We start from the raw sequence: 13019 nt of genomic DNA on the forward strand, positions 1-13019 counted from the left end.
GACTCTGTCTCTTTTTTTTTTTTTTTTTTTGAGACGGAGTCTCGCTCTGTCGCCCAGGCTGGAGTGCAGTGGCCGGATCTCTGCTCACTGCAAGCTCCGCCTTCCGGGTTTACGCCATTCTCCTGCCTCAGCCTCCCGAGTAGCTGGGACTACAGACGCCCGCCGCCTCGCCCGGCTAGTTTTTTGTATTTTTTAGTAGAGACGGGGTTTCACCGTGTTAGCCAGGATGGTCTTGATCTCCTGACCTCGTGATCCGCCCGTCTCGGCCTCCCAAAGTGCTGGGATTACAGGCGTGAGCCACCGCACCCGGCCGAGACTCTGTCTCTTAAAAAAAAATAAGTAGCCATTTTCCGGGGTGGGGGCATCCCTCTCTGGTTCCTCGCTCTCCAACTGGCCCTGGTCCTGGGGGCGTGAAGGCTGCGATCTGGAGAGACAGAGCCGCGGGCTGACTCTGGAGGCCCAGCCTAGGATCCCTTCATTCATTCATCCGTTCTGTCACTCACCCGTCCTGCGCGCACGCGAGCGCCATCCTAAGCCCCAGGACCCCAAGTACCCCAACCCCACGGGGCACAGACAAGGACTGGCTGGCCAGCGCCTGGAAGCCGCGTGCCTCACCGCGTCTGCCCAAGCGAGTACCGCCTCCCACCCAAGAGGTAGCACGGCCGCGACAGTCCGGCCGCGCCCAACGACTCCCGCCCAGGGGCGCGCCGCCTCCCTGTCAGCGCATGCGCGCCCCCGAGCCCGCCCTGGGCGTCGGCGCACGTGGCCCCCACGGGCCAGCATGCGTGCGCGCTCCCGGCTCGCCCTCCCACGCGGTCCATCGCGCCTCCCGCCCCACCCTAAGCGCAGCGCCGGCCGCAGCGGCCGACTGAACCAGGTTGCGTGCGTGCGCGCGCGCACGCGCGGGCCACGTGGGCGGGCGCCGTGCCGTTGCCCCGCCCCTTGTCAACCCCGCCCCCGTCGGCCCCGCCCCTGCCCGCGCGCCGGCGTCGGCTGCGTCTCCGGCGTTTGAATTGCGCTTCCGCCATCTTTCCAGCCTCAGTCGGACGGGCGCGGAGACGCTTCTGGAAGGTAGTGAGACGCGGCGGGCAGGGCAGGGCCGGGCGGGGACAGGGGCGGCGGCGGCGGGATAGGGGCCGGAGCCGGGGTCAGGGCCGGGGCAGGTGGCGGGCCCAGGGACAGCGGGCGGCTGTGAGTAGGTGGGTGGCACGGGCCCGGCCGTGCCGGGGCAGGAGACGGGCATGGGGTCGGCGCCCGCCCCCGCGAACCCCCGTTTCATCCTCCGCTCTCATTCCCGTCCCGGTCTCAGTCCCGTCCCTATCCCGACTCCTCCGTCCGCCGTTCCCCGCGCCCCGCCGCCCCGGATGCCGGCCCCGCCCGCCGCCTTCCCGCTCCGAGGCCCGGCCGCCATGGCGCCGCGGGCGGGAGGCCTTTGTGGGGCGGGCACGTGGGGCGCTGGGGGCGCGGGAGCGGGGCCGCCATGGGCTGCGGGGCCGCGCGAGCGCTCGCCTCCGTCCTCTGCCTCCGCAGGAACGCCGCGATGGCTGCGCAGGGAGAGCCCCAGGTCCAGTTCAAAGTAGGTAACCCTGCGGGGCGGGAGGCGGCCGAGTCCGACCGCGTGCGACTCGCGGGTCCCTCCTCCCGGACCCACGATGGCTGTAACGGGGCCCCGCATCCATATTCTTTGTTTTAAGTGAGCCTGTGATGGTTAAAGTTCCATGACTCTGGGATCTTGAGAGCTGAAGTGTTTTGGGTTTACTTCCAAATGTGTTCTCCAACAGCTTGTATTGGTTGGTGATGGTGGTACTGGAAAAACGACCTTCGTGAAGCGTCATTTGACTGGTGAATTTGAGAAGAAGTATGTAGGTATGTGCAGGAAAACCTTGCTTGTGGAAATACGTGAGAAATGGGTAAATTCATCCACTCAATCATGTCGTTTCCGTTTTAGCCACCTTGGGTGTTGAGGTTCATCCCCTAGTGTTCCACACCAACAGAGGACCTATTAAATTCAATGTATGGGACACAGCCGGCCAGGAGAAATTCGGCGGACTGAGAGATGGCTATTATATCCAAGGTAGGCATTTGTAACTTGCTGAACAGTTTTTGAGAGGTTTTGTGTACTTCAGTTTTCAAGGTTATAGAAAATCAGGTCTGTTCCAACAAATAGTGCTTAATACTGTAATGGGAATTGTGTCATTTCTGGTTTAAAAAAAGACGTGGACTTCAGGGAGTTGACCACCATTTTGGTGGCAGAGGAGAAAATTTTATGAAAGTTGCATGCTGTGTCATGCTAGGCATGGTTTAGAAAAACCTATGACTTACACTGGAACTTATAAGTCATCTTTAAAACAGTAACAGGCTGTTACAGCAGTTTCAGTATTTGAAAACTTAGGTTCTTGTGTGTAGTTTGGTGTGGCGATCAATGAATATTTCTAGTCCATTACAAAGCAACACCAGATACTAGACCAGAGGAGATAGGAGGTCTTAACAAGTGTTATACAAGACTAGCCGATTTCTTGTTAAATTGTTTGTAGTAAGTTGTGCAGAGTATTTTTCTCAAATAGTTTGATTTAAAAATCTCAAGGAAAATGTTCATTGTACCAAAAAGAGAGGAATAAACAAAATACTCATCTCTCCTGGAACCTCACGTTGCTAATAACACATTATCTGGAATCATTCCATGCCTTTTGCTTTTCTTGAACGTGTACATATAAACACAAGAATTTCCCCCCAAAAAAATCCTTTAACCAAAAAGTTGTGGTTTCTTGCCTTACTAACTGTACCATAGTTATTCCTGCAGGTGAGTATATAGACTTTATCTGGGTTATTTAATTTTTTTTTTTTTGAGACAGGGTCTTGCTTTGTTGCCCAACCTGGAGTGCAGCTTCTGCCTCCTAAGCCTCAGCCTCCTGAGTAGCTGGGACTACAGGTACCTGCCACTATGCCTGACTAATTTTTGTATTTTTTTTTGGTAGGGATGGGGATTCACCATGTTGCCCATGCTGGTCTGGAACTCATGAGCTCAGGTGATCCACCCACCTCAGCCTCTCAAAGTGCTGGGATTACAGGCATGAGCCACATCGCTTGGCCTATTTGGAGTTTTTAAGACAGGAATGATATTTCCTAGTATAGTCGGCCATTTAAAGACTTTCTGAAGACTATTTGCAGGCCCTACCCTCAGAATATGGCAGCTTGGTTCTCCAGAATCTCACTTGGCATTAATTACTTCAGATAGTGTTTTGGGGATGAGGGGAGTATTAATGGTGAAGTTTATCAGGGAGATTTGATAGAATCAGCTCATCTTTCTTAGGAAGAGTTCTGTGTTAATGTTCTTAGAATTGAGAGAGACTTTGAAAGTGAGGGGAGAGATCTAGGTGCCTCGTTGAGGTCTAAGACTATAGTTGAATCCTAGTCTCTGCGGTTCTTAGCATTCTTCACTTGTGTGGTAAACTGAGTGTACTAATTACCGCAACTGTTTCTTTCAGCCCAGTGTGCCATCATCATGTTTGACGTAACATCGAGAGTTACTTACAAGAACGTGCCTAACTGGCATAGAGATCTGGTGCGAGTGTGTGAAAACATCCCCATTGTGTTGTGTGGTAACAAAGTGGATATTAAGGACAGGAAAGTGAAGGCGAAATCCATTGTCTTCCACCGAAAGAAGAATCTTCAGGTGTGTAAAATTAAAACTTCCTGAGTTATTTCTCTTAGCGGAGATTGTATGTAACACCATGAAATTGACCAGTGTCTATTATATATGGAAATGATTTTTTTTCTCCCAAGATGGAGTCCCGCTCTGTCCCCCAGGCTGGAGTGCAGTGACGCAATCTGGGCTCGCTGCGACCTCCGCCTCCCGGGTTCAAGCAGTTCTCCTGTCTCAGCTCCTCTAGTAGCTGGATTAAAGGCATGTACCACCACGCCTGGCTAATTTTTGTACTTTTTTTTTTTTTTTTTAGTAGAGACGGGGTTTCACCATGTTGGTCAGGCTGATCTCCGACTCCTGACCTTAAGTGATCCACTTGCCTCGGCCTCCTGAAGTGCTGGGATTACAGGCATGAGCCACTGTGCTGGCAGGAAATAATTTTGTCTTTTTTTATACTATTGTTTTTAAAGAATGATAGAGATGGGGTTTCACTGTTGTCTGGGTTGGTCAACTGAGATACGTGTGTGTATTTATATATTCTTTGTTTTTTGAGACAGGGTCTTGCCCTGTTGCCCTGGCGGGAGTGCAGTGTCATGAACATAGCTCACTGCAGCCTTGAACTCCTGGGCTCAAGCAGTCCTCCCACTTCAGCCTTCTGAGTAGCTGGGACCACAGGCATTCAAGACCATGCCCACCTAATTTGTTTTTTTGTAGAGATGGGGTCTTGCTCTGTTGCCCAGGCCTGATCTTGTACTATTGGCCTCAGGCAATCCTCCCACCTCAGCCCCCGCCCAAAGTGCTGGGATTACAGGCATGAGCCACCATGCCTTGCCAAGAATCTTAACATTTTCTTGTCTTGCCATGTCCTAGAAAAATCGTCATCTTAATGAATTTTAAAAGGTAAAATTATTTTCTTTTAAACAGTACTACGACATTTCTGCCAAAAGTAACTACAACTTTGAAAAGCCCTTCCTCTGGCTCGCTAGGAAGCTCATTGGAGACCCTAACTTGGAATTTGTTGCCATGCCTGCTCTTGCCCCACCGGAAGTTGTCATGGACCCAGCTTTGGCAGCGCAGTATGAGCACGACTTAGAGGTATTACGGCCACTTTGCTGTCTAGGCTATAACGTTTGACTTGTATATTCCTGGCAGTTTTGATCTGGAGTGTTAACATTTTTTCATCTCTTCGTCTAGGTTGCTCAGACAACTGCTCTCCCGGATGAGGATGATGACCTGTGAGAATGGAGCTGGAGCCCAGCGTCAGAAGTCTAGTTTTATAGGCAGCTGTCCTGTGATGTCAGCGGTGCAGCGTGTGTGCCACCTCATTATTATCTAGCTAAGCGGAACATGTGCTTCATCTGTGGGATGCTGAAGGAGATGAGTGGGCTTCGGAGTGAATGTGGCAGTTTAAAAAATACCTTCATTGTTTGGACCTGCATATTTAGTTGTTTTGGAACGCGGTTGATTCCTTGAGTTTCAAATATAAGACTGCTACAGTCACATCACAATATTCAGTGGTGAAATCTTGTTTTGTTACTGTCATTCCCATTCCTTTTCGTTTAGAATCAGAATAAAGTTGTATTTCAAATATCTAAGCAAGTGAACTCATCCCTTGTTTATAAATAGCATTTGGAAATCGCTAAAATAGGGAAATTTTATGCCATGTTAATATTTGAATTGCCTTGCTATTATCGCTTAATTTGAAATCTATTGGGTTAATTTCTCCCTATGTCTACTTTTTATTTTTGTACATTTGAGCCATGTCACACAAACTGATTATGGCAGATCGGCAGTATTCTATTTGGTTAGAAGGGTCACATGGTGTAAATATTAGTGCAGTTAAGCTAAAGCAATGTTTGCTCCACCTTCATTTTGGCTAGGTAGGGTCACCTAGGGAAGAACTTGCTCAAAATTTGTGACCTGTCAGAATAAAAAATAATGTGGTTTGTATATATGAAATAGATATTTTAAGGGTAATACTTTTGTTTTATGGCAAAAGTAATCATGTTTTAATGTAGAACTTCAAACAGGATGGAATATCAGTGGATGGCAGGAGCTTGGGAATTCTTGCTGTTAAGTACAAATTTTGCACTTTTTGAATGTTAGATGCTTAGTGTAAAGTTGATACGCAAGGAAAATGGTCCATGTTTACCCACGGTTTTCAGGTACTCCCGGACTTTAAAGATGTCTTGGACATTAAGTTCTTAAGCAGTACACACTACACCGTTTGATTATTATTTTTTTTTCCTCCTAAGGATTTTTTTGTAGGGCAGCACAGCAGAGCAGGACATGGATGAAATACTAGGAATACGCATAGTGGGGCAGTGTGGGGGCTTCTCAGCAATGGAGAACAGTTGGTGAAACCTTTATTTTTATCAAACTAAGCATTTAATCTTGTATATTTCCCACATTTAAAAATGAATTAGGTCTCTATCCTAATTAGGATTTGATCCCATCAACACTATTGTAGCAGTTAGGAATCTTAAGAGCTATTTTTTTTTCATACAATTACTATAGTCCAGTTTACCAAAGTTTTCTTTAGATGTCTGATTATCTTGAGGTGATTACTTACCTTAAAAGGTATAGAAAGGATCACTTACATATATGGAAAAATGAAACAAGGGTGAAGCTGAATAAAGTTCTACTTACTGTATTAACTGGCAACAGTTGAGTTTCTTAAGATCTGAATTGCTGTGTATGTTACGCTGTATTCAGAACCAGTTTCTAACCAGCCTGTGAGATGGGAAGTTTTTTTCCCATAATTGGGATGAAACCTTTCATTCAGATATTTTGAATTGAAGGTGTATGTGTTGTTTGTAACCTTGTGTAGATTGCAAGTGGTGTTGACATTCTGGATCTTCTATGTAACAGTTGAAATTTGGAAGTGACGTCGCTTACCTGTCTAACATGGTGTGGGAGAGAATTTACAAGTCATTTATTGAAAGAATAATTGTTGCAAAATATATTGCTTCGACTTTGCCTGGATTTTTTGAATCATCTGTAGTATTTGCTTTAGGAAATACTGACTAGTTAGCAGAGATTATTATCTTTTATGTGGGGGGTGGGGTGGGGAAGGGGTCATTTCTCTCCAGATTGTACATATGGGAAAAGTTGGCTCTCCCTTTTTTGAAATCTCCTAATGAAAGCTTTATACGAAGTTACTGCAAACTAGTAATAGCTTATTCGAGCAACGTCATTAAGAAAAAGCATAGTTAACGCATGGGTCTTGTGTGGATATAATGTGAAACATTGGTAAATTAGCGGGTAAAATGTTGGAGAGCAGTTTCAATTTGTGTGAGAGCCAGTTTTTTTTTTTTTTAAAAACCCATATAGAATTTTTTTTTTTTTTTTTAATCATAAAATGTCTGGAAAAGATGAGACTCCAAAATAACCTCCAAAGAGGACTGGTTTCCTGGCTAACTGTTCACCTGAAGGAACTCAAGTACAGAGAATTTCTGGTTTCTTCTGCAAAAACATCAGGAACACAAAAAATTACCCGCTGAGCAAATGGGGTGAGGGTTGGATTCAGCTTTTCTTGCTGGCAAACTGACACATCGTGTATGATGCTTTCTAGAAGCCACGTTGGGGCTGTGCAGGGCTGTCCTGCCCAGCAGGATAACGTGAGACTAAGCTCTCCCTGTGTGAGGCAGACCTTGTACTAGGACAGCAGCCATCCTAACTCCCTGCAGCACCTTTTACCCTTGAAGCCTAGGGCATGTTGGGGAGAAACCGCACCTCACCACGGAAACCTTATCTTTAGTTAAGGGGTCAGAGTCCAATTCAAAAAACATCTGATGCATCTCTCTCGCTCCACATTTCCTACAAGGTCTTGCAAGCTCTGGTGACACGTGCATCCTGAGATCACACACCTGTGTGCATGCTGCTTTTCAGAACTCCCCCTTACCTCTCCTGAAGTCAGTCCTACCAGTTAATGCTTTACCTGCTTTAGAATTCACTCACTGGTTTTTACCTTAAGTGAGTCAGATGTCCGACTACAGACATCACAGATTGCTCTCAGCCCTAGTCAGCATGGCAAATTTGCAATTGCGACTTTCCCTTCCTAGTCTAATTGCCACGGGGGCAAGGGCCATGTCACTGCTTTTTCATGTCCCTAGTGTTTACTAAATGTTCTATGGGAACCTGGAGGAACAGAGAACTTGGGGGTTAGAGAGAGAGTGGGATTGATGGAGGTGGGTGGAGAGGAGCTGGGAGAACTTTATACACCATTAGGTCTGACTATTCCGAAGTCATGCTGGTATTTCCTTCCCGAGGTTTGTAGCTTATACTCTCTTTTTAGTTTTTTAGATTAATTAATTTATTTATTTACTTTTTTAGAGTCTCTCTCTCCCAGGCTGGAGTGCAGTGGCGCGATCTCAGCTTACTGCAACCTCTGCCTCCCGGGTTCAGGCGTTTCTCATGCCTCAGCCTTCTGGGTAGCTGGGACAGGCATGCGCATACACTGTCTTTTATCCATTTATTCTGGCTTGTTTCTTTAGTGTACAGGAGTAGAGAGAGTCAGTGTGGACAGTCGGGAAACTTGCGGGATGGAACTCAGTTAAAATGGTGCCATCAGCAGGTGTTGGGGCCGTGAGGCTTGAAGTTTAGTCACAGGCATTGGAAAAGGCACCTTGGATTTAGTTGGTTTTCAGTTCCCTACTGAAGCAAAGTAGAAACCATTCAGTATACATTGGCCTTTGGTAATGTGGACAGTTCAGTCCTCCTGTCCAGTCAGCTGTGCTCAGAGATAGACTGTGCAGTGCTGCAGTGGCTTCGCTCATGAAGCCCTGGCCTGGGGAGACAGGCAGTCGGGTTCCCTGGGATGAGGCTGAGCGCTGCAGCGAGTGGGAGGAGCGACAGCAGGATGAGGCTTTGGGAGCATCGCAGGGGCCTGGTCTGAGGCCTGAGAAGGAGGGCAGTGGAGTCCAGGAGAGACCCTGAGGGGGAAGGCCCCCTGGCGAGCAGGCGGGAAGGTGGGGTGCACAGGCGGAGGCTCTCAAGCAGGCGTGTGGTTTTTTATAAGCCGGTTTACAGTTTGGCATTTAGAACACAATGGGACGCCACAGAAGGCTCAAACGTCATAAGATTTTGGCAACAGGAGTGGGTGCCCAGGGTCCAGGGGCAGCCAGCCTTGCCCCCGCCAAGCCTATGCTCCAGGAAAGGAAGGGTCGCACCGTGGCCACCACAAAGCCTCGTCGTCCAGCCCCTCAGTGTACTCATCCATTGAGTGAGCAGCCACTGCTAACGCCAGGCGCTGGCCCCACCCATGCAGGGGGGCTTCTTAACGAGGCAGGAGAAAAGGATCAGGGGCTTCTCCAATAGTAAGTGTGAGGTGTGAGCTGCAGTGCCTAAAGCCACCAATACCTGTGGTCAAGGTCAGTTTCTGGTGACAAAACTATGGATCAGGCCGGGGGTCGAGTGGCTGTGACAAGGTAGCAGCACTGTGACTGCCCCCCAGGCATGAAGGATGGGAACCGAATTGCTAGGAAGCGCAGCTGGAAGCCAGTGGGCAGGGGAGCCGGGTGGGGCAGCGCTGCAGGTCTTGGGGAGAAGTATTTGCTTTTTGCTTCCTCCCTCCCTTGATGTCCGACCTTCTTTTCCCCCACCAAGGGAAGAAGTCGTACAGGCTGGGTATTGACAGTGTGGGGATTGGAGCAGTTAAAACAGACACAGTTGGCACAGTTCCCCCTACCAGAGGTAACTTGTTGACATTTTGTCATATATCCTTTCACATGTTTTCTAAAAAGAGGGGATTATACTATCATGCAGTTTCCTAACCATTTTTCACTTTTTGTGATGGGCTTTTCTACGTCAGTGAGTTTCACAGCACTGTTCACAATTATCTAGGGATCCAGAGCGCAGCCAGGCCGTCATTTAGTGTGACAGCCACTGTGGTTCTCGTCAGACTGCGTTGCTGTCTCGTCCCACTCGTCTGCATGCTGCTTAGCAGACTGGGTTTAACTCTTGAAGGGAAGTTTATTTCCAGATGTGTAGACCATCCGTGGTCTTTTTCTTCCACGTGCTTCTCAGGCTGTTGTGTTTGTTACTTTTTTTTTCTCTCTCTTTTGAGTCAGAGTCACCCTCTGTCACCCAGGCTGGAGTGCAGTGGTGGGATCTTGGCTCACTGCAGCCTCAACCTCCCAGCCTCAAGCCATCCTCCCACCTCAGCCTCTCGAGTAGCTGGGACTATAGGTATGCGCCACCACACCCAGCTAATTTTAATTTTTTTTTTTTTTGCAGAGACTGGGTTTCACCATGTTGCCCATGCTGGTCTTGAACTCCTGGGCTCAAGGAATCCTCCCACCTCGGCCTCCCAAAGTGCTGGAATTACAGATGTGAGCCACTGTGCTGGCCACATGTTTGTTACTTTAAACTTCTGAGGGTGTGTCCTGCTTTATAAACTCCTAATAGATGGAAAACCAAACTTACTTTGAAATTAAACTCTCTGGGGGTGTGTGTATGTCTGTGTGTGTGTCTTTGTGTATCTGTGTGTCTTTGTGTGTCTGTGTGTGTCTCTGGGTGTGTCTGTGTGTGTGTGTGTCTCTGGGTGTGTGTGTGTCTGTGTGTCAGTGTGTGTGTGTGTGTGTGTCTCTGGGTGTGTGTGTGTCTGTGTGTCAGTGTGTATGTCTGTGTGTGTCTCTGGGTGTGTGTGTATGTCTGTGTCTCTGGGTATGTCTGTGTGTATGTGTCTGTGTGTGTGTGTGTCTCTGGGTGTGTGTGTGTCTGTGTGTCAGTGTGTGTCTGTGTGTGTGTGTGTCTCTGGGTGTGTGTGTGTCTGTGTGTCAGTGTATGTGTCTGTGTATGTCTCTGGGTGTGTGTGTATGTCTGTGTCTCTGGGTATGTCTGTGTGTATGTGTCTGTGTGTGTGTGTGTCTCTGGGTGTGTGTGTGTCTGTGTGTCAGTGTGTGTCTGTGTGTGTGTGTGTCTCTGGGTGTGTGTGTGTGTGTCAGTGTATGTGTCTGTGTATGTCTCTGGGTGTGTGTGTATGTCTGTGTCTCTGGGTATGTCTGTGTGTATGTGTCTGTGTGTGTGTGTGTCTCTGGGTGTGTGTGTGTCTGTGTGTCAGTGTGTGTATGTGTCTGTGTGTGTCTCTGGGTGTGTGTGTATGTGTGTCTCTGGGTGTGTGTGTATGTCTGTGTCTCTGGGTATGTCTGTGTGTATGTGTCTGTGTGTCTGTGTGTGTGTGTGTCTCTGTGCATTTCAGTTTGTTGATTTTCGCCATGTGAACTTCCGCTTTGCATTCCCAGCACTGGACATGGGCGAGAGGCTGAAGTCCTAACATGCTGAATTACACACATTTTATTACATGGTTCCCTTCATGCGATTTAATCTATAAATTCACATTTATGGTCATGCCCAGGGGCTCACGCTTGTAATCCCAGCACTTTGGGAGGCTGAGGCAGGAGGATTACTTGAACCTAGGAGTTTGAGACCAGCCTGGGCAACGTAATGAGACCCCATCTCTAATTTTTTAGAAGCAAAAAAAATATTTTTATTGAAAAAATTCACACTTATGTTTTCAGAGATGTGCAAGGTCAGTGTATGCTCTTATCCCTTCTCACATATTCATATTCTGTGATGCTCCAATTTGGAGCTCAGAAAATATTGATTGACAATATTGAATTTGGACTTACAAGAACAAAATCTGGCCGGGCGCGGTGGCTCAAGCCTGTAATCCCAGCACTTTGGGAGGTCGAGACGGGCGGATCACGAGGTCAGGAGATCGAGACCATCCTGGTGAACACGGTGAAACCCCGTCTCTACTAAAAAAATACAAAAAACTAGCCGGGCGAGGTGGCGGGCGCCTGTAGTCCCAGCTACACAGGAGGCTGAGGCAGGAGAATGGCGTAAACCCGGGAGGCGGAGCTTGCAGTGAGCTGAGATCCGGCCACTGCGCTCCAGCCCCGGCGACAGAGCGAGACTCCGTCTCAAAAAAAAAAAAAAAAAAAAGAACAAAATCTGGGGAAAAATAGTGTTAGCCAAAGGAAAATGTCATAACGAGGAGGAAACTGAAAGCTTAAATTGCAGAAATAAAAAGCACATAATGGTCCAGATCCCAGGAGGCCCAAATATGAGAATACATTAGAGATCAATTCATTAGAGATGGGGTCTTACTTTGTCGTCCAGGCTGGAGTGCCATGGCATCATCGTGATCATAGTTCACTGCAGTCTCAACCTCCTGAGCTCAAGCCATCCTCCAGCCTTCCAAGTAACTGGGACTACAGGCGTGCACTGGCGCACCTGTCTTTCTTGCTTTCTTTTTTATATGGATTTCTCACCTCCAGGTACTCCTGAGAACGCCTCCTGCGTCTGTGGATCTGCGTGGTGTCCATCACTGATCTCACCTCTAGGTACTCCTGAGAGCGCTTCCTCCGTCTGTGGATCCGCGTGGTCTCCATCACTGATCTCACCTCTAGGTGCTCCTGAGAACGCCTCCTCCCTCTGTGGATCCACGTGGTCTCCATCACTGATCTCACCTCTAGGTACTCCTGAGAATGCCTCCTCCGTCTGTGGATCCACGTGGTCTCCATCACTGATCTCACCTCTAGGTACTCCTGAGAATGCCTCCTTTGTCTGTGGATCCGCGTGGTCTCCATCACTGATCTCACCTCTAGGTGCTCCCGAGAACGCCTCCTCCCTCTGTGGATCCACGTGGTCTCCATCACTGATCTCACCTCTAGGTACTCCTGAGAGCGCCTCCTCCGTCTGTGGATCCGCGTGGTCTCCATCACTGATCTCACCTCTAGGTACTCCCAAGAACGCCTCCTCCGTCTGTGGATCCGCGTGGTCTCCATCACTGATCTCACCTCTAGGTACTCCCGAGAACGCCTCCTCCGTCTGTGGATCCCGCGTGGTCTCCATCACTGATCTCACCTCTAGGTACTCCCGAGAACGCCTCCTCCGTCTGTGGATCCGCGTGGTCTCCATCACTGATCTCACCTCTAGGTACTCCCGAGAACGCCTCCTCCGTCTGTGGATCCGCGTGGTCTCCATCACTGATCTCACCTCTAGGTACTCCCCGAGAACGCCTCCTCCGTCTGTGGATCCGCGTGGTCTCCATCACTGATCTCACCTCTAGGTACTCCCGAGAACGCCTCCTCCGTCTGTGGATCCGCGTGGTCTCCATCACTGATCTCACCTCTAGGTACTCCCGAGAACGCCTCCTCCGTCTGTGGATCCGCGTGGTCTCCATCACTGATCTCACCTCTAGGTACTCCTGAGAACGCCTCCTCTGTCTGTGGATCCGCGTGGTCTCCATCACTGATCTCACCTCTAGGTACTCCTGAGAACGCCTCCTCTGTCTGTGGATCCGCGTGGTCTCCATCACTGATCTCACCTCTAGGTGCTCCCGAGAGTGCCGCCTCTGTCACTGTGGATC

General features: G+C 49.0%; 1 protein-coding gene across 1 annotated transcript in view; it reads left to right on the top strand.

Annotated features, from left to right (window-relative positions):
• RAN (RAN, member RAS oncogene family) overlaps positions 1-5238 on the top strand; it is a 288165-nt gene extending 282927 nt beyond the window's left edge. The window contains exons 2-8 of the mRNA XM_050747708.1: positions 1041-1071; positions 1531-1576; positions 1782-1866; positions 1949-2074; positions 3486-3673; positions 4568-4738; positions 4838-5238. Coding sequence (XP_050603665.1) covers positions 1041-1071; positions 1531-1576; positions 1782-1866; positions 1949-2074; positions 3486-3673; positions 4568-4738; positions 4838-4882 — 692 coding nt within the window. The 3' untranslated portion in view covers positions 4883-5238. The remainder of the gene's footprint in view (positions 1-1040; positions 1072-1530; positions 1577-1781; positions 1867-1948; positions 2075-3485; positions 3674-4567; positions 4739-4837) is intronic.
• The last annotated feature ends 7781 nt before the right edge of the window (positions 5239-13019 follow it).

Source organism: Macaca thibetana, chromosome 11 (genome assembly GCF_024542745.1).
Source record: "Macaca thibetana thibetana isolate TM-01 chromosome 11, ASM2454274v1, whole genome shotgun sequence".
Taxonomy (NCBI): Eukaryota; Metazoa; Chordata; class Mammalia; order Primates; family Cercopithecidae; genus Macaca; species Macaca thibetana.